The sequence below is a fragment of the Nicotiana attenuata genome, chromosome 1 (genome assembly GCF_001879085.1).
Source record: "Nicotiana attenuata strain UT chromosome 1, NIATTr2, whole genome shotgun sequence".
Lineage (NCBI taxonomy): Eukaryota > Viridiplantae > Streptophyta > Magnoliopsida > Solanales > Solanaceae > Nicotiana > Nicotiana attenuata.
Window position 1 is genome coordinate 29,573,775 of NC_031989.1, and position 22,366 is coordinate 29,596,140.

Below are 22,366 nucleotides of genomic sequence, written 5' to 3' on the forward strand. Positions count from 1 at the left end.
CCTTCTCCTTGCCTTACAGTTGATACATCTAAAGAAATAAAAATAATAATAACAACTATTATACACTTCAGTCCCAAGAAATTTGGGATTGACTATATAAATCTTTACTGTTCATGTCGCTTTATTAATTTAAGCTTTGTCATAGTCAGATATTATAAAAAGTTAGTGCTTCAAGTACTAGAAGTTCTCAACATTCCCTATTGGCCTATAAATCTATAATAAGATAAAAAGACTCCTAGCCAACAGTGAACATTGTCAAAACTAACCTAGATCTACCATGAAAATGGAGGCAAGGTCTGGTAAAAAGAAGAGAGAAGATACAGAGTAAGAGAGGATAGAACGTAGAGAGCGAAAAATTTAATTTGTATTCCTTCAATTTTTTCTACAACATAGAGTGTAACTAATATATACAAAGTCATTAATGTATGCTAACTGACAAACTAATGGATGTATCTAGAAGAGTACATATTAAATAACACAATGTACAAATATCTCAAATACATTTTATATCTCTACACTCTCCCTCAAGTTGAGAATGAAAAATATTTTTCATTCCCAACTTGGATAACAGAAAGGTATGATGTTGATGCCCCAGTGGCTTTGTCAAAATGCCTGTTGGTTGTTGCTGGCTTGATACGTGTGAAGTCTCGATCAACGCCTCTTGTATTTTTTCTATTATGAAGTGGCAATCTATTTCTATGTGTTTTGTTATCTCATGATACATAGTATTTGCTACATTTGAAGTGCAACTTTGTTATTAACTGCACATCCATTCTCAACTCTTTCAGCAAGTCAATGAGCCAAACCAACTCTGCCACCGTGTGTGCCATGCTTCTATATTCTGCCTCTGCAGAACTTCTAGAGATAGTATTTTGCTTCTTAGCTTTCCAAAAGACTAATGAATCTCCTAGTTTAATACAGTATCCAGCCATAGATTTCCTTGATATGGGACAAGATCCCCAGTCAGAGTCACAGTAGGCTTCAATCTGTTGTGTCCCTTTGCTTGATATGAGGACTCCCAAACCTGGCTATCTTTTTATGTATCTAACTACATGTAGAGCTGCCTCGTAATAAAATCTCTTGGGCGCATGCATGAACTGACTGAGGCACTGAACTGCATAAGATATGTTCGGTCTGTTTATTGTGAGGTACAAAAGTTTTCCTATTAACCTTTGGAAACTCCCCTTGTCTTCCATTACTTCATCATAGTTGCCAGCATTAATACTTTCATCAAATTATGTACTTGTGAGATTTATATTCTGCTCCATAGGTGTATCTTTAGGATTTGAGCCTACTAGTCCCACATCTGAGATCATTTCCAGTGCATATTTGCTTTGTGACATCAGTATGCACTCTTTAGACTTTGCAAATTCTATCCCTAGGAAGTACCTTAACTCCCTTAGGTCTTTTAACTTGAACTTCTAGTGTAACGCAATCTTTTCATTCTGAATCTCCTCTAGATCATCCCCTGTTACAAGTAAGTCATCCACATATACAAGCACAAGTACAAACTTGTTCGTGTTAGCCTTAGTAAACAATGAGTAATCATGTTTACTTTGAATAAAACCAGAATCTAAGAGAGCTTGAGTTAATTTTAAATTCCATTGCCTAGATGCATGTTTTAAACCATACAAAGATTTTAGTAGCCTACATACTCTATGCTCCCCCTGGCTACTAAAACCCCGAGGCAGGGACATGTACACCCCTTCCTCAATGTCATCATTGAGGAAGGTATTATGAACACCCATTCGAAAAATAGGCCAGCCTTTAAGAGCTACAATGGCAACTACAGACCTCACAGTGGTGAGCTTGGTCACAGGGGATTAAGTGTCATGGAAATCCATACCTTCTTGTTGTAGGTAGCCTTTAGCAACCAGTCTGACTTTGAACCTCTCTACTGAACCATCTGCACTATACTTAATCTTGTAAATCCATTTACAGCCAATGGGGACCTTACCAACAGGCAAATCCACTACTTCCCATGTGTGGTTTTGCTCTAAAGCCTCAATTTCTAATTGCATGGCTTTAATAACCTAACATCTTTACTAGCTTGAGAGAAATAAGAGGGTTCAGTATCTAAAGAAAAAGAATCAAGGAAGGACTGAAAGTGTGATGGCAGATGTGAGTAGGAGATAAAATATTGAATGAGATGTACATAATCAGTTAATCAAATGGAAGGTTTGGTTACCCTTCCTGATCTTCTAGGTTGATCAGGAGTGGCGTCGACTGGGGTAATAGAGATAGGAGGAAGAGCAGGAGAGGTTGGAGTAGGTGATGATGATTCTGGAGAAATAGTAAACTTATTAGGAGAAGATAGATCAAAGGAAGGTTCAGGTATAGGATTAAGAAGGGGCTCAAGATGATATGGTGCATGAGTTGGTGCATTAGAAGGAAGGAAGTGGGATCTGGGGAATTTGAAAGGAAAAATGTATTCTTTGAACACAACACCCCTGTTGACAAAGAATTTCTCAGACTCAATATCATATAGTCTATAACTCTTCTGATTTAAGGAATAACCCATGAAGACAGCAAGCCAAGACTTGGCAGAGAACTTATCATTGTAGTGTGGACTTCTGACATAACACAAACATCCTAAAGTTCTCATATAATGTAGGTTAGGGGATAGACCATGGAACAACTCATAAGGAGTCTTTCCATTCAAGACACTAATGGGTAATCTACTAATGATGTAAGAGGCTTCAAGAATACACTCACCCCCAGTATTTCAAAAGAATTTGAGCTTGAAATCTCAAGGCTCAACTAACTTCAAGAAGATGTCTATGTTTCCTTTCCACTACCCCATTCTGTTGAGGAGTGTGGACACAACTGCTTTGGTGTATAATTCCTTTGGATTTAAAAAGAGTTGAACAAAGTATATTAAAGAATTCAAAATCATTATCTGATCGAAAAATCTTAGCACCGGAGGAGAATTAGTTTTCAATCAGTTGAAGGAAATCATTCAAAACAACAAATACATCACTTTTGACTCTCAACAAGAAGGTCCATGTCATTCTAGAGTAATTATCAACAAGTGTAAGAAAGTATCTGAAGTCACAATGAGTACAGACTCTATATGGACCCCAAATATCCATATGCACCAATTCAAATGCAGAAGTAGACCTTGAAGTACTAATAGGAAATGGTAACCTAGTTCTTTAGCTAAAGGACAAATTTAACAACTACAATCATTGGGCTTTGACAAATGATTTTTAATTGCAGGAATTCTCTGTAGAACAGTTTGAGGAGCATGACCAAGCCTTTGATGCCACAAAACATTGGAATTATTCTAGAAGGAAGAGGACAAAACACTTGGAGGCAGGAGCAGCAACAGGTGTGCAAGGATTGAGAATGTACAGCCCATTCTTTTCATTACCAATCCCCTTCACCTTGCTACTAAGGAGGTCCTGAAACAGGCAGAAATCAGGATAAAAAGCTACTAAGCACTTTAAATCCTTAGTGTATTTGGAGACAGACAACAGATTGTATTTAAATTGTGCAACATATAATACATTGGGCAAGACTTGTGAGTTGGACTGAGAATAAGACCATGAATGAGTAATCTTAGTGCTATTTTCATTTGGTAAGTGCACAGAATTAGAATTAGAATCAGTGGATATAGGTTGTGAGGGAGAAAACTGATGCAAGGAGGAAGCCGTATGATTAGAGGCTCCATAATCAATTATCCAACAACCATAGTTAGTACCGGATTTACCTGCCATGTTAGCTGTCTCATTTGCAGTTGACTCTGCTATATTTGCCATCTCTATTGCAGCTGATCATTTATTCTTGTCCAGCAACATGAGTATCTGTTGATATTACTCATGAGTAAAAATAGGTGCAGATACCAGAACTCTTGTATGTCCAGTGTTTGTTGTCCCAGTAGCATGCACCTCTCTTTGTGCCTTTATATTGGCGTTATGTGACACTGCTGGAACACTATTATATCCTGCTCTTCTCCTATTGTTTTTATTGAACTTGGGCCCTGTTGGATAAACAATCAGCTTGTAGCAATTCTCCTTTGTGTGTCCTCTCATGTGACAATAGTCACACTGCAGATTCTCATTCCTCCTAGGCTTTATATTAGAGGTGTTAATCGATATCATAGCACCGGATTCTCCGTTCATAGGTGTACTCCCTAGAATTCCACTTTGCACCCCTAAATTGCTATTCAATCACTAGCTTTCTTCCTGGATTAACATTTTGTAGTTGAGACATTTTGTACATTGTGTTATTTAATGTGCACTCTTCTAGATACATCAATTAGTTAGTTAGTTAGCACACATTAATGACTTTGTATATTGTAGGTGTAGGATTCATCATCAGGATCTGGCTCCTCTGTGTAGCATATGTGTCATTTAGCCCCATTATAAAATTCATCAACTTTTGTTGGCGTAAAAGTTCAACAAACTCCCTAGATTTCACACAATCGCACCCAGGAAATGGTATAATCGACTCAAACTCAGCCTAGAGATCACTTAATATTGAGTAATAGATCGAGACACTCGATATTCCCTGAGTCAAACAACTACATGTTCATGTGATACACCTTAGTCGCGTTTACTTTATCAAACATTTCTCTAAATGTTGTCAAAAAATTTTGCGCATTCGAGGAGTAAACAATTCCTTTCCTAAGCTCTCGAGCCACTGAACTCATGATCCACGACTATACAATGACATTATATCGATCCCACTGGTGTAATTTGAATGAATCTGCTCCATATTTCCCCCTAGTTTAAGTTCCGTCGATGAAACCTATTCTGTTCTTCACTAGAAGTGACATTATGGCTCCATTTCGAGTAATTTTTCGTTCCGACCATTAATTGAGGAACCAACGCAATCCCCGGCGTGTCTGAGGGATGAAAAAACAACGAGTCATTGCAATCAAGCAATTAAGTGCTTGCGTGAAGTTCCAATTCTAATTTGGGGAGAATCACTCGTCATCGTAGCTGAATTCGTCATTGGTCAGAAAATTAGGGTTAGGATGAAAATCGAAAAAGAGGAGACTTGATTTGGAGAAATTGAGAATAACTTGAAGCTTCAGATTCCAGATCGTACTTGACCTGCTCTGATACCATGTTAAAACTAACCTAGATCTGCCATGGAAATGGAGGCAAGGTCGGTGATAAGAAGAGAGAAGATACAGAGTAAGAAAGGATAGAACATAGAGAGAGAGAGAGAAAATGTAAATTGTATTCCTTCAGTTATTTACACAATATACAGAGTATAACTAATATATACAAAGTCATTAATGTGTGCTAACTAACTAACTAATGGATGTATCTAGAAGAGTACACATTAAATAACACATGTACAAAATGTCTCAACTATATTTTATATCTTTACAGACATAAAATAAACATACTAACATGATTAAAACATAATTCCCACGTTCATTAGTATATTGTACCACCATTTTTTACTATTTATATATGGATTCTAAGAGAATTTAATTCTTTTGAAACAACTTATTTTCATGTGATTTTAGTTCGAGTTTATCCTGTTTTTAACATATTTGCTCACCCCTGTAGTGTAGACTGGTGCAGGTTGATATAGGATATACCTACTGATACATCAAAAAATTTGTTTAAAAAAAAAAGGAAGAAGAAGCCAAATTACTTGTAGAGAGGTGTGGGATGTGGGGAAGGGGAAGGAAAGCAGAATAAGTAAAACTGACCAGAGTCAAAATTGAAGAGATAGACACTACCAGGGCTAGCTACCATCTCCCTGAATCCTTTCTAAATCTTTTACTAGTGGAGTATAATTTTGGGCATCACAGAGCTTAAATCCATCGCAAGAACCTTCCATATGGCCTTAATTCCTACTTTAACATTTGATTTTGTTTTCAATACCTTCTCCATGGCATAATATTGTTCAAAATATTTTAATTTTTAATCTGCTGGTTTCTCTTGTATTCCTAGAGCTAAATGCACATATTGGAAGTGTAATTGGATGGGATAATATGAAATTTAGTAGGAGAGGAAGGTGACATAGGCATCTTCGTTTCTAATCACTTTCGATATAGCACAAAAGATACCGTGCCCTTTGTCCAATAGCTCTAAAGCTTCCAAAATTGGAATATTTCCAAGAATTACTATTTAGCACACTTCTAATACTTCCATGCGTTCCTTCTACTGATTAATTTGCCAATCAGACATACTGGATTTAGTTTTAGGCCTTTGCTTGTACTAAAGCTAAGATTATTATGGGGCATTTGCATCTATACCCGCTTTTTGGGTCACGTTTTAACTTGTGCCCCCTTTGCAAAAAAAATTGCAAGCGTACCAACTTTTTCGCGTAACTTCAGCATACGGGGCTGAAGTAGCAAAGGCAATCACGCAAAACTTCAGCATTCTAGTATACGGGACTGAAGTAGCAAGTGTGTTGAACCAAGTGTGCTGAAGTTTTTGTTTTGTAACTGGCGAACTTCAGCTCTAGAGCTGAAGTTTTTATTTTTGTAACTGGGGAACTTCAGCTCTAGAGCTGAAGTTTTTGTTTGTAACTGTCAAAATTCAGCTCTAAAGCTGAAGTTTTTGTTTGTAACTGGCAAACTTCAGCTCTAGAGCTGAAGTTTTTGTTTGTAACTGGCAAACTTCAGCCTTCTTAGAGTTAAAGTTTTAACTGACTTTCCATATGATTCGAACGTTGAAAGTATTCACAAATATGTTTTTCTTTTGGGTAATCCAATTCACATGCTGCCTGCAATGACTTCTACTTCCCTATTTTAGAAGTCCACATATGCCAAAAAGCAAAAGCTACGCTGCTATTCCAAAGTTGGAAATAAATATAACTTCGAAACCCAAATGCCAAACACCTTTGTACAGTAACTGAAAGCCATTCATATCAGGCATGTGGACATCTGAGACGATAACGTCGAAAGAAACGCCGCTGAACCGAAGGATGCACAATGCATCTCTTGCGTGGAGAAGGAGGAGGAGAAAGGGGGCTGAAGTTATTTAAAAAGTGGGTACAAGTTAAAACTTTTTTAAAAAATGGGTATAGGTTAAATGGGGGCGACCAAATATGGCACCCCGTGCAATTTTTACGATTGTTATTAACATAAGTATAATCTTGGGCTACAAGTTACTATATCATCAATTCAAACTAGGGGTGGGTGTCGGTCGGTTCAGTTCGGTTTTCAAAAAGTTTGGTTTGATTTGTCCGGTTTTCGATTTTGTATTAGAGCAACTCCAACCTTGTCCCCAAAATGTGAAAATTTCACTCCAACCCTCCCCCATTTTTGTCCCCAAAATGGGGAGTGAATAGCGTCTCCCCAGATTTGGGACACATTATTCATCTCCCCATTTCTATTCCCCATTAAAATATTTTTATTTTTATTATTTAATCTTTTAATTTATCTTTTTATATATACTTAATTATGTTTATATAATATATTTACCTAATTAATTTTTCATCCTAACTTTGACGTATAATTTTGGAAAATTAATTATCGTGCATCTATTTTTTTTATGTAAAATTGTTATTTTATTTTATTTTTGAGTTATAATTGTATGAAAAAGATATAACCATCACAAAAATGAAAGGTGCAAATATAAAATATTTGATGTTGCTAAAATTGAAATACATTAAAAGTGAAAATACACTAAAATTGAAAATACATTAAAATTAGAAATACATCAAAATTGAAAATACATTAAATTAAAATACATTAAAATTGAAACTACGTTAAATAACATAATAATTTAGTAGCGATACATGTCGTTTTCAGGTACACCAAAATTATTATAGTACTGAGTGAATGGGGCAGATGATTGTTGTGGTTGTTGACTTCTTTTATATATTATTTGTTATTGTTCTTGCCGCAAATATTCACGACAAACTGGATCCAAAACAGAATCCACATCCATGGACATAATTTTACGATCATATTTCAATTCTTTTAGTCTTATTTTTTCTCTTTCAATGTCATTTATTTCTTTTTGTCACTCAGTTGCACTATTCATCGCCTCAACAATTCGATTATTTTGTGATTCGACTATCTTCATATAACCATCGTCGATTTTTCTCTTCATTTTTGCTTTCTTCACCCCACTTATGGGAGAATACTAGAGGTTGAAGTTGAATATTTATTTAGTATTTCAAATGAACTTTATCATTATGTAATATGTATTTAATTAATCTTGTATTGCAATGATTTCACTTTTATTTGAATTATTAGTTAATCTGTAATAATTGCTTACAAATTTATTATTTAAAATTTTATGGAATTATTTTAATGGAAATTACAAATTAATAAAAATAAAAGATGGAATTTATTTAATGAAAATTAAAAAATAAAATTGAAATAAAAGATAATAATANGAATGGTTGGAGTAACTTGTCTCCAAAATGGGAATAAATGTTGAAAATGCCCTTAGGTAAACCAAAAACCGAACCAAAATTAATTCGATTTTATTGGTTTCTCAAAGATCGGTTCGGTCGATGTTCGGTTCGATTCGGTCAGTTTAGACCTGTCATATTTGGGCTTCCGTCTACTGAAAATAGATCTTCAAATATAACTCTTTTTCAAGGTATTACCCCTATAAATTCTGTTCTTGCACATCTAGTTTGGGTAATGAATATCGATAAACTTCCTCCTTGAGCTTCACACTGGAGCTTGGTGTTTTTTCCTTTAAAAAAGAAGTTATTGTCTAGTTAGGTTATATGCATTGATAAAGAAGAAATCCATTTAACTGATATATAGCACACCTAATTACGCGTTTTAAAGTAAATGAATCATCTAATTTTATTATTAAAATTTTGTGAACAAGTTGACAAGGTCTAACCACAATTAACAATTAAATAAGAGAGTTAAATAAAACAGCCTTGGACATAATACATCCTTGAAGTGCCAGCAACCTATAGATCAAGTGTTTAAGTTACTTGAGTGAAACATGGCTACGTATTAGATGAATATAAACATCACATTAATTACTAACGCAAAGATGGTTGAAGTTGAAGTGTCAGCATTCAGCAACCTATAGAGAAATTGAGCGAAGCACAGTAAATGCAATCTATGGTGAAAAACTTCGGTTTTGCGGTTTAACCGAAAATCGCACCATCATAACCAAATCGAACACCAATCTTTCAAAATATAAACCACACACCGACCGAATAAACCGAAAAATCAAAAACAGAACTTTCGGTTTGGTCAGTTTTTTCTGTTCGGTTAGTATTATGGCCGCCCACCCCTAATTCAAAAAAGAGAATGAGTTTTGATATGAGATTGAATAAAGAGTAGACACTATGTATCAACAAAAAAAAAATCAGGATCTAGAGTCAGCAACTTTTAATGATTATGATTTTGTTATATGCATACATTTTAAAAAATTTCAGGTGCGTATACATAGTTCAGAGGCAAAAGCAATGTGTTTAGTTGAACGCGCAAAATCCACCTAGATCCGCCCGCGTATCAAACCAATTGGTTGAGAGAGTAAATGCGGTTACAGACACGGTATCTTTAGGCTAAGGCAACTTTATGAACAATTGACGATGTAGGTGATGTCTGAAGATCTCTGTTCACGGAGGAAACATAGGCAAGAATCCAGGTTCCTTCAGAACATGTCAATGTTCTTAGTTCTTAGACCTCAATGTTCCACCACACAGCAGCTAGTAAACTTCTTTCACATGTATATACCTTGAAACAAGGCCCCAAATTGTCAACTCTTTTTATTATACTCTGTTGCAAGTCCCAAAGCATTGACTATCGATTATAAACTACGCAAAGCATTACAGCGATCCATCTTAAACTGCAAGTTTCTTCTTCAAGATCTAGTTAGAATGAACCAACGAGCTAGAATGAGTATTTTACTGGCAAATTGCAGAAAATAAAATATGACTTGATAAAGAAAAAGTTCTTGGCCTACTCTATAAGAGGCCAAGGGGGAAGACAAACTTCACCATCTTGAGCTTCATACAGCTTGAAAGGAGAAAATGAGTAACCTAATAAACAAGTGGTTTTTCGCCATTGTGATACTACTCTTCCTAGCTGGTCTAACAGAGATCGAAGGAGGAGAACTTATAACCTGCAACAACAGGAAAAGCAAATGCTTTCTGAAACGAATTTACTGCCCACCAGAATGCCCAACAGCATATCCAAGTCAACCAAACGCTAAAGTTTGCTATCTCAACTGTAATTCCCCCATGTGCAAGGCTGAGTGCAGAAGTAAGAGTTTCTCTCTATATATATGTTCTTAATCCTTGATCCTATTTCTCTTTTTATGTTATTCACATGCTTGATACTTACAGATAGGAAGGCGAATTGCAATCACCCCGGAGCAGCATGCTTGGATCCTCGCTTCATTGGTGGAGATGGAATTGTCTTTTACTTCCATGGCAAGAGCAATGAGCATTTCAGCTTAGTTTCAGACCTTAATCTCCAGATTAATGCTCGCTTCATTGGCCTTCGACCTGCTGGTAGACCCCGAGACTACACATGGATTCAAGCTCTTGGAATCCTCTTTGACACGCATGCTTTCTCTGTTGAGGCTACCAAGGCAGAGACTTGGGACGACGAAGTTGATCACCTGAAATTCTATTACGACGGAAAGGAGTTAGGCATACCAGAAGGCTATCCATCTACATGGGAATCCTCTGAAAGCAGCAGCATTAAGGTAGAAAGAACTTCAAGCAAGAACGGTGCTTTGATCACACTTTCAGAAGTTGCAGAAATTTCAGTTAATGTAGTACCTATTACAAAAGAAGATGACAGGATCCACAACTATCAGTTACCTTCTGATGACTGCTTCGCTCACCTGGACGTGCAGTTCAGATTCTATGGACTCTCGACGAAGGTTGAAGGTGTTCTTGGCCGAACTTACCAGCCAGACTTCAAGAATCCAGCAAAACTAGGTGTTGCAATGCCTGTAGTGGGAGGTGAAGACAAGTACAGAACTCCAACCCTTTTGTCTCCCAACTGTAGATCCTGTATCTTCTCTCCAGCTGGAGTTTTGGAAGAATCAGACCCACTAGTCATGGATTTTGGGGCTTTAGACTGTACTGGGGGATCAAGCAGCGGCCATGGAATAGTTTGCAGAAAATGAGGACTCTATTGGGATTTTGTTTCTTTTGTTTCAATTGAAAAAATTGTCACCTGCAGAAAATCAAAAGCTTTTTTGTTCCAACAATCTATGTCAAAGCATGGATTTCTAGTTTTATTTGGGCTTTTTGTATGTTTATTATATAATCAAGTTTTTTCCCTCAAGGATACATGACTACTGATATGCCCTAGTTCAGAATTACAAATTGCATATGTATACAAGACTTCAAAAAAACTTTTCAAGTGTAACCTACGAAAAAATGCTAGAATTGGATACATTAAAAGAGCGGCTAAGAACTTCAGCGTAAGAAATGGTTACCATTAGCCCAATACTGCATCAAAGGAAATTATTGAAGCATATGATATAAAAGATCCAACGACAGATGAATCAGATTTCCCACATATTAATAACTACCAGATGTTTAAGATGTTGAGAAGCCCGCAGCACAGCTTCTAAAGAGGATTAGTGTATGCAAAACAGAAAGATAATCTGTGTTCAACTGAAGTGTTTCATAATCAAATTGGTAAAGCTCAGTCAAAGCCGATTCCCCAACGTGGAGTTTATCTCATAACAACGATCAATTTAAGAGAGCATTGTTGTTGTCTTTATGGAAACAAAGGCAGCAGTAAAAGCTTGACAAACTCAGCCACTATCAGAAGATAATTCAGCTAAAGTGCTGCAGCAATTGCTTAATATTGTTACTCTCTGAGTCACTGATTACAAAGCTTTGACAATTTATAGTCATGATATCTATGAGAAAAAGAAAGAAAAAAGCAGCTGTATCACCTATGTAATTGTTCAAACAAGGTTACAACTCTTAGTATTACAAAGACAAATTTCAATGGATGCCCAGCTCCACAAATCATTTACAGTACATACTCGAGCATTTTTATTCAGAAAAATTGACTCAAATACTATGAATGAAAAGATTTTTAAATGACATTAACTCTCTGTTGAAGCCATAAAATAAAAACTTTGGGATGTCAAATGGCTGAACACATACACCAGAGAGTGTTTCTTTTTACCTTCCCCGTGGGTTTACCAGCTGAGAGAAAACAGCACTAGTGGCAGCATCCTCTGCATCATCATCTGTTCCGGAGTTAATCCCTTCAATCATACTCACACTATTGTCGAATGGCTCAAGTGGTGTCAAAGGTATGCCGGGTATATGGTTTGTACTGTTATCATAGGGCTCCGCCAGAGCTGATGAGGCTTCCTCAAGCTGAAGAGCATATTCCAGATTCCACAGAACATCTCCCATTGAAGGTCTATCAACTCCATGGTCAGCCAAACACTTCTCCGCCGTCTCCCCAAACTTCTTAAGGGAGGCTGAAGTCACCTTCCCTGCAAGATTTGGGTCCATTATCTGATCCAACATGCCTTTCTTTTGCCAAGTCATGGCCCATTCCGCTATATTGACTTGTTCCCGTGGTAGGACTGGATTCAGTGCAGGTCTGGTGCACAGCACTTCCATTAGGACAACACCAAATGAATAAACATCTGATTTCTCTGTAAGCTGCTGTCTTCTAAAGTACTCAGGATCCAGGTATCCAAAGCTACCTTTAACAGCAGTACTGACGTGGGTCTGATCAAGAGCCGGTCCAGTTTTAGAAAGACCAAAATCAGCAACTTTGGCTACAAAATTCTCATCCAAGAGTATGTTTGTAGTTTTCACATCACGGTGAATGATACTTTGGGATGCACCAGTGTGGAGGTAATGCAGCCCCCTTGCAGCACCTATACAAATCTCAAGACGCTGCTTCCATGAGAGAGGTGGAAGATCCGTTCCATAAAGATGACTTCGGAGAGGTCCATTCGCCATGTATTCATAAACCAATATCATTTCTGATCTTTCATCACAATAGCCGATCAAAGACACAAGATGGCGGTGGCGAAGTTTGGACAACATTTCAATCTCTGTTCGAAATTCAGCGAGACCTTGTTCAGATCTCGGGTTTCCTCTTTTGACAGCAAGCCTTGTCCCATCTTCTAGTGTTCCCTTGTAGACTCTACCAAAACCACCAACCCCAAGAAGCAAGCTTTCATCAAATTTATTAGTAGCATCCATTATTTCTTGGAAACTAAAGAATCGCCCAAGATTGGCTGAAACTAAGGAGATACAGCTTGCTGTTCCACTCTTTTGAGAAGTTGTAGACATCTTTGTCAAAGTTAAAGAGTTTCCGTACAGTGGAAGAGGAAGCCATGGATGCCCCTGCCCCTGTTGAGAGGTCTTTGATCTGCGGGCTACCAAGCAGCAAAAACACAACCCAATAATTGCTAATGCAGCTGATGCTCCCACAGCAGACCCGATTATAACACCTTTCTTGTTCTTTTTGTGATGATGCATCACAAGTAGAGTCTCGACAGACGAAACCCCACTCAAGCTTCTAGCTGCGTTGCTTATCTTCATGATTTCCAATCCGTTCATAATCGCATTGATCCAATCCGCTCCTGTGTCTGGACCAACACTGACTGTCAGAACACCTGAATTCGTTGTGGAGTTGGAGACAAAGTCCTTGTAATACGGCACCTCCAAGTTACCAGCTGAATTTGACAAGTCTAGGTCCAGTAAAGCAATGTCATCATTTATATACAGGTTAAAAAGTAGAGTATTCATGGATTTGCTCACGATATCACAAAAATGTACACGGATGAAATACATGAAGCTCGGATCAACTGGGAACTCCCATGTAATATTGAAATTCCCATTGGCAGTATTAGCATCTCCCATGGTTTCAGCAGTAGCATAAACCCAATTTGGTGCTATTTCAGGACGGATGGTATCCGGATATTTTATGCTTGAAGGATTAACTGAAGCATCGACCGCAGAGCTGTTGACGTGCAGGTACTTCACGTCATTCTCCCAAGTTCTCCCTAAGGTATCATTCTGAGCAGTAACCAAAGGACCGCCCATGTTTAGCCGATAAACAGTCTCAAGGGCTAGTTCAGAAAGACCATTGAAAGGGGCTGTTGGAGAAACAGCCACTGCTTGTTCAGGAATCAACTCATCAGGTACTGATACAACTTCAATCGCATTAATAAACGCAACTGAGTTGTTCGAAGGGATTAAAGCAATAGTCAAGCTATCTGAAGTGACATTGATTGCATATTCCTTAAAAAGGTATTTACCTTTATACTTATTGAAACTGAAATTGTTCAACAGTACAAAGTTTTCTGTGACCACTGTTATTGAGGCAGATGTTAAGTTATGGCCAGGAATAGGATAGAAATAAAGGCGGACCCAGTGTCGCCCTTGTTGATGAATATCAAACTTGTAAGATGTTGTAGTGTGGAAAATTCTAACAGACTGGTAAATTGAAAATGGGGCAGTGGAATTGGATGTAGAAGCAATAGAATTTTCTGGACTTTCTAAAGCAACTGAAGAATGGGTTGTATCAGGAACAAAAATCTGGCCAAGAAAGGTTACATTTTTGGAAGATCCACAAGCAAGCAAATAGTTATCAGCAGGAGTAAATGCAGCATTGGATTCTTGAATAAAAAAACTGGACAGTACAACAACTAGAACAAAAATCACCATTTCAACAAGCAACTGGTAGACACCAGAATTCTCCCAAAAGAATTTAAGTACTGATATTGCAAACCATTAATATTAGGACTTGAACTTCCCAAAAAGCCCTCAATCTCACAATGATTCAAGAATCATAGATCTATCTGGAGCAATGTAAGAACAAAAAGACTTAAGCTTTTGGTACTACCCTTATCTTAACAAATTTGAAGATTTGAAATGGGTATGAAGCAAAAAAAAAAGAATAATATACCTGAAATGCCACCATGAAAACACAATGAAGTAGAGCTTTTTTAGTGCAAGTTCAACAGCTCTTTACAGGCTGTTGAAGTGTTGATTAGGCTGTATTTTTACAGAGATATAGCAAAGGGAAAAATGAGGGACCCACAGAAGACCTGCATATTACACCCCCAGTTGCAACAGCTGTTTTTCAAGGGACATTGTGGTTTGGTTTTGATACTCAGTATCTTTAGTAAAATGTAGAATATTATAGCAGAAAATGCTATGAAACTTCTGTAAGTGGTCGTTAATAATTTCTCTCCGCTTTGCTTGGAATTTTTATATTTTATTTCTTATAATGCAATAGTAGATATAATGATTGAAAGGGATAAAAAGAAAACGAGGTGTAACATTGGTGTGATTTTAATGATTAAAAGGTGATAAAAGAAACGGGATAAACTTAATATTAATATTCTTTTAGGTAAAAACATAATACTTTAAAACAATAGAAACAAAAATCCATATTGAGATAACAATTAGTTGGAATTTACTTTGAAGTGTTGTTACAATTAAATGATAATGCTTTTATTCTAGATATGTTGTACGGATAAATGCAAGATTTGTAGGGCTTATTAGCTATACATCGCAGAGATTTAGGTATTAGCCAATTTAGGTATTAGTTAATTCTATGTTGTATGATTGTATCAAGTGTAAGGTATAGCTACTTTGTTTTTGTTGGTAAATTGAAGTAATAGCTAAATTTGAGATACTTATCTATCTATGTTTAAAAGTAGCCGAAAAAACAATCTCATTAAGCCAAGTGGCATAACTACAAAAAGCCAAGTGTCATTGTTAAGACAAAATAATTACCTTTCTAAATAAAAAATATTTTAAATTTTAAATTTTGAATTAATTGGTTACTCTATTTGAATAAATAAATATAAATATCCTATAATTATCTATAATAAAAAACAAAAATAATATTAAAAAACTACACATTCAAATTTTGGAGTACTTTCAAGCTGAAGTTTTAAAATTATTTTAAAATAAAAATAAATAAATAAAATAAAAATTCAAATTGAATGGCTAGTGCTTCCTAATATATATCTATAATTAAAAGTAGACGAAAAACAATCTCCTTAAGTTAAGTGGCTACAAAAAGTCAAGTGACATTGTTAAGACAAAATAAACTACCTTTCTAACTAAAAAACTTTTAAATGTTAAATTTTAATTAAATAGTTACACTATTTGAATTAATAAATATAAATATCTTATAATTATATTTAATAAAAAGAAAATAAATATTAAAAAAAACTACCCATTCAAATTATGGAATACTTTCAAGTTAAAGTTTTTAAATTATTTTTTTTAAATAAAAAACTAAAAATTCAAATTGAATGGATAGGAGAGAGAGAGAGAAAATAATTATATACGGTTAAGAGGGGATTAAGGTTCAAACAATTGGTACATTGAAATAGTAAAGAAATGGATAGAAAATTAGAGGAGATGGTCGTGTGAATGTGATAGAGAAAAGTTAGAGCTTGATAGAAAATTTAAGGAGCAGCTGAATTAGATCTACTAATCATGCAGCTACTTGAAGTATTAGTCCTTAAAATTTAGAATAAACTATATCACTTTTTGAGTTATAGTAAAATACGACATCAAAAAATCAAACTACAATATCATAAAATGCACAATAATATATAAAGAGAGGAAAATAGAGATAGTGTGAGTCTAATTATACTGTAAATTAACTTAAGAAATAGAATAAACTATCAAAAAAATACTCAAAATTATTATTGATAATTTCAAAAATAAAATAATTTTGAGAAATAGAATAAAAGTCTATTGCTCGTGACATATATTAAAAGAACTTCTTTGTTTAACCTTTGAACTAATTCAACACCATCCATTTAGAAAAATAATACAATAGTATTCATATTATAGATAAACATAATGAAAAAATATTAAAATATTGTAGAACAAAAATTAATGTATGAGGATAATAGAATATAATGTGATTCTAACCTCACATTAAATTTATTTGATAAAATTAAGTAAATAGAAAATACTCGAAAATATTATTGATAAATTTAAATATTGAAATAACTATGAGAAAGTCATACATGATAAAGCCAAGTTCAATTTCAAGAGTAATATAAAATAATATTCATTGTATTATATTAAACTAGTAATTTATTAATAATTCATATGACAATTTAAAAAATAATTAATTGATAATGCAATTAGATAAGAAAGGAACAAAATATATATATATATATATATATATATATATATATATATATATAAATTTGTGGGAAAATATAAAAATATAACACTTATAATTAGAATTATGATGAGAAAAGCCATACATATACACATAACTAAAATCATAATAAACAAACAATTATAAATCACGTAAAATGTATATACTAATTAAATTTATCATTTAGAAAATTTAATTAATAAGTAAAACTCATAATTTCATAATGAAAAATATAAAGATACTATTATAATATTATATATAAGATAAACATATTATATATATAACAAAAATTAATAATTATTAAAATATTGGTAGTTTTTTATAAAAATAATAAAATACTTATATCTTTATACTTTTGATGAATTCAAAATTATAATTTAGTAAAAAGATATTACATCATTTAAATTTCAGTAAACTACAAAATGAGAAAACTAATCAAATATTACAGTAGAAAAGAATGTATGAAAAGAGGGGGATAAAGATAATTTTTTGATATTTATATTTTAATTAGATTAAAAAATAAAAGATAAATTAATACACTCAAAAGAATTATCAATAAATATAGATAATTTAAGAATTTTGAACAGCATAACATAAGTTTAAAAAATAATTTTATTTCAAGAGTAAGAAAATGTATATCTATGTTTTATTAAAGATAAGTAGTTTCAAAATATTAAGTAATTGACAAGTTAATAAAATATTATATTAGTAAATGTTTAGTATTATCTACTTGCTAATTTGACAATAAGCATAAATAAGGAACAAACAATTTATTCGTTACTTTATGATGTGTATCCTTTGAGTTTGTATAGATTTTGTTATATTTCTGCACATTATATTAAATAATAAAATATAACTAATATTTATTAAAATAATATCATATATTAGATCATAATTTTATAAGATTAATATTCTGTCAAATTATCCGCGCATCGCGCAGGAGTTCTAACACTAGTAAATTATAATGATTACTAGTTATATCGAAAACGAAAATGATAAGTAAACGAAGCATAAGTAATACCAAAGTTTTATGATTTTAAGATGTTGAATGAAGTAAAATGAATATAAATAAAGCAACTTAGAATTATTTGAGATTAAGATTTAATTAATAGTAGTAAAGAATGAGTAATTATTAGGAGATGTGCTGAGATAGTTGGAATACCTTAAATGTATATGTGCGTGTATACATACAGTATAATCTTTGATGAGGATTTGAGGAATTAATTAGTTTACTTGTGTTACTGCCTTGCTGGGGAACCAAGGCTGCCTGGGACCCGCTTCTACGCGGCTTTAAGATACGGAGGAGACAACTATTAACGGCATAGCTCTGTTACCGTCACGGCGTCACGCCGCCTGGCCGTTTGAGTTTCTGTTCGGTCACTGTAGTTTTGCGTCGCGGAATGCGGAATAACATATCACTTGGCAACTGACGGCGTTGCTTAACATGTGAAGATGGACGGAGACTTAGTGACGGAATCTTGACTTTGTGGAGGTTAGACGTTACCAGCGTTATTCTATTTTGGGTCTATCAAACCTTTTTTCTAATAACCGCCGCATTTGTGCACATGGCTACGAACACTAATGTCCCCACCTGCTACCCTTTTTTATAAGGTTATAATTATTCTTTTCGTTTGGGATATAAAGAATATTACTCATTCTTTTCGGTTTTGACGTGCTAACAGTATTATTCCTCTTCACGATTTTGCAACTCTCCCAAAGAGGGAAATTTTTTACCATTTTGAATTATTAGAAATTCTTATGTTAACATAATTTACGGACAATTCTGCCTTTGGTTAAAATTGTTGCAAGACGCAAAGTTATGGTGCCTAAAAAACACTGTCTAAGTTGGTTTTTAATAATAAATGATTGACAGAATTACATTTTATGTCAGTTGGCCCAATTTCAGAATAAAAATTAGTCCATGTTTTGAAACTTTATCTGGCATAGCCCATTTTGCAAATAATGCATAGCCCATTTCATTGGTTAACCTAGCCTCCTTTATCCTTCTTTTGTCTTTCTTCAACTTTTCACCAAAACCTATATCCAAATGCTTCTTCCTCTTTTAGCTGCAGCAGTCATTCTCTCATTCAACCTAACAGGAAGGCCTTTTCCATTACTGTAATAAACATCTCCTCAAGGAGACTAAATCGCTATTTCTATTTGGAGTCCTCTTTTTTTTTTTTTTGTGTGTGCAATGTGAATTTTTTTAAGACAAAATACGTTTATCCTCCATTAATAACTTTTTGTTTCTTCTCAAATTGCTGGAAAGAGGTTGAAGAGTTGCAGACATCCTCCATTTTTTTCCTTCAATTTTCAAGGTAAATAGGTCGACGATGAAGTCAGTGAAGTCATCGGAGAATGAAAAAGAGGTCTTTTGTTGTATTCAGACAATTTTCAAGTTCTTCAGATGATGTTCCAGTTTTATCTTCTTTTATAAAACAATTCCATCTCCATCTTTTCTCCTCTTTAATTTTCAGATCTAACTTCCTCTGAAAAACTCTCTTTTGATATTTTGATACTGAAATAGAGGTGTAATATTGAACATAAGATGTGTTCTGGTATAAATATTGTATAACCACTATTTATACACACTTATACATTATTGTATAATTGTGTATAATTATGTATAAATATATATAATTATATATAAATGTATATATATGTTCATAACATCACTTATATTCTTCTTCTCTTTCTCTTATTCTTTTGATATACATTATTATACATTCCATATACAAGTTTATACATAGTTATACATCATTATACATGTACTGCATATTTATAATCAAATTAAAAAAATTTTCATGTTTTCTTCCTTTTTCTGGAATAATTCATGTATAAATCTACTTTCCTTGTTGATTCTCCACCAAATCACGAACTTGCAACAATTGTTTCTAAATTTTACCATATAAGTAGAATCAAAGAAAAATTGGGGGACAACTTGCAGCAGTAAAAACAAATTGGGGGAGAAATTATACGACAGAAGAATTAGAAAATCTCATGACTTCATCTAAATAAGATAATTATCCTGATTAAACTCTGTTGCCGAATAAAAAAAGTTAGAGAATACTCTTTTTTCAAATATTAGCCGAATATTTTTGGGCTACAGATTTGTAAAGTTATGACTGGGCTATTATATTGCAAGTCAGATGTGTGAGTTGTATTTACATGAAATTATCCCTAAATGATTTTGGTTTGTGTATAGGGTAAAATATGTTCATATTAAATTCTCGCATAATAGAGTGACACGTGGAGTCGGAGACTGATGCAAAGCGAGGCAACAATCTCGGTTGTCCCCGAAGGGAATGTTGCTCATAAAGACAAATAAATGTCTGCCGCCCGTAATATTCAATGGAGAATATTCTATAGCATTAAGTACATAGTCCGTTACAGAGAATATGACATTCATAGCACACCGTTGCACATTCTTCAATGACCACCATGATTGTCATTTACGAGGGGTTTGATCTTAGGACCTTGTTCCCTAGGTGCAACTGTAAATAGTGAGTTCGACAGTCATTGTAAGGAGACGAATTTTCTGACAAACTTATGCTATACACATTATGATAAGCTCAATAACATTTTATTTCTCGCTTATTGTTATTATTACTATCTTCAGAAACTTTGCTCCCGGAACCAAGCTATCTGCTATGTCGTCTCGATTTCAACACTAAGTCTTGCATTTTATTTAATTTATTTATTATTTTGGGATCAAATCGATTCGCTTGTCTATAAACCACGTATAAATTCAACTGTATCTTTTCACGGGTAAACAATTTAGCGCCCACCGTGGTACTTAGACAGGTGCGTAATTGGGTTGATCCTTCCATCTATTATGAACCTGTTTAAATTCTTGGTCTCTTAGCGAAAAATCATACAAAATAGCAGATAACAGTGTCAACAACACGCACAACGTTGAGGCCCAAAGAAATCAGCCTTAGCACAAAGATTCAATCAGCGCTACCCGCAACGAGGAGGGCGTAGCCATCCCGGTCCATTGTGGGCAGTATCCACAGCACGTTCGAGAGGCAACTCAATGATGCCGAAGACGAGCACGTGTGGAAACAGTGAAAATCTTAAGGGAGCAACAAAGGGCTATTATGGGCCACCTCTCACGGCAAGACCAGGTCATGACGTAGTTGAAGCAAGCGTTGTTGCGCGCTTCCACCAACGCGAATGGAAGAGGTCAAGTTCCTCCTGGTGCTCCCATAAACCAAACAACACAAAGGGTTGATAACAACACCCCGAAGGGTGAGGTCGTCTTCAACAGGGCCGGGGGGAACGACACCGAATCCGGTAACAACAATAAGAATGATACCTAACGCCCGAATGGATCAAATCCCATGTCACTGCCGCTGTTGAAAGGATCACACTCAAAGAAGTACACCCAGTTGCCGTTCAAACTAAGCGCGGCACCGAAATTAATCCTGAAGCGGCTCAAAATGCCAGATGTGCTGAAATATGATGGGACTTCAGATCCTCAAGAGCACATCACCACCTATACAACGACGGTGAAAGGAAACGACCTAGCTCAACACGAGATTGAATCAGTCTTGTTGAAGAAGTTCGGGGAGACTCTCGCAAAAGGAGCCTTAACATGGTATTCACTTCTGCCTGAGCACTCAATAGATTCCTTCAAAATGCTCGCGGATTCTTTTATCAAAGCTCATGCCAAGGACAGGAAGGTACAGGCCCGAAAGGTCGACATATTCAGAATTGCACAAGGAGAGTCCGAATTACTGCGGGAATTCGTGACTAGATTTCAGAAGGAGATGATACTGCTGCCAGCCTTCCCGGACGAATATGCAGTGGAGGCATTTACTAAGGTCCTGGATCCGAGGAGTTCTGATGATTCCCAAAAATTAAAAGAAAGTCTGCTCGAGTTCAAGGCAATGACATGGGTAGATTTTCACAAGTTATGAGTCGAAGATTAGAATTGAGGATGACCAGCTCGGTTTTCCGGCATCAACCAAGGGTCGGGACCGAGAGAAAAATAAGGAAAAGTTGAAGGATGATTTAGACACAGATCGACGGTCTTCCAAAGGTCGATTTTTTCCCTACGAGAGGGCCGAAGGACGTAGCAGAGGTTTCCGATCGGCCGACAAATTCGCTACTGACAGAAGAGCTGATCGTGGCCGGAATAATAGGTCGTTGGAAGAACAAGACTTATCGGGCCCCCAAGACTCTACCTACCCCAGGCTACCCGAATACAATTTCAACGTCGCATAGTGGAACTGGTTTTGGCAATGAAAAACATTAAAGAAGCTTGATTCCCCAGGTCGATGAGATCTGATCCCAGTCAGAGGGATCCAAATCTAT

General features: G+C 35.2%; 2 protein-coding genes across 2 annotated transcripts; one reads left to right on the forward strand and one right to left on the reverse strand.

The window, feature by feature from the left end:
* LOC109223575 lies at nt 9,734-11,200 on the forward strand. Its single transcript, XM_019387950.1, has 2 exons — nt 9,734-10,162; nt 10,246-11,200. The coding sequence occupies exons 1-2, from the start codon at nt 9,931-9,933 to the stop codon at nt 11,037-11,039; spliced, it is 1,026 nt and encodes a 341-aa protein (XP_019243495.1). The 5' UTR covers nt 9,734-9,930; the 3' UTR covers nt 11,040-11,200.
* Nucleotides 11,699-15,006, reverse strand: LOC109223569 (receptor-like protein kinase THESEUS 1). Its single transcript, XM_019387936.1, has 2 exons — nt 14,816-15,006; nt 11,699-14,708 (listed from the first exon to the last, which is right to left on the reverse strand). Exon 2 carries the CDS (start codon nt 14,572-14,574, stop codon nt 12,058-12,060), a length of 2,517 nt encoding a protein of 838 aa, XP_019243481.1. The 5' UTR covers nt 14,575-14,708; nt 14,816-15,006; the 3' UTR covers nt 11,699-12,057.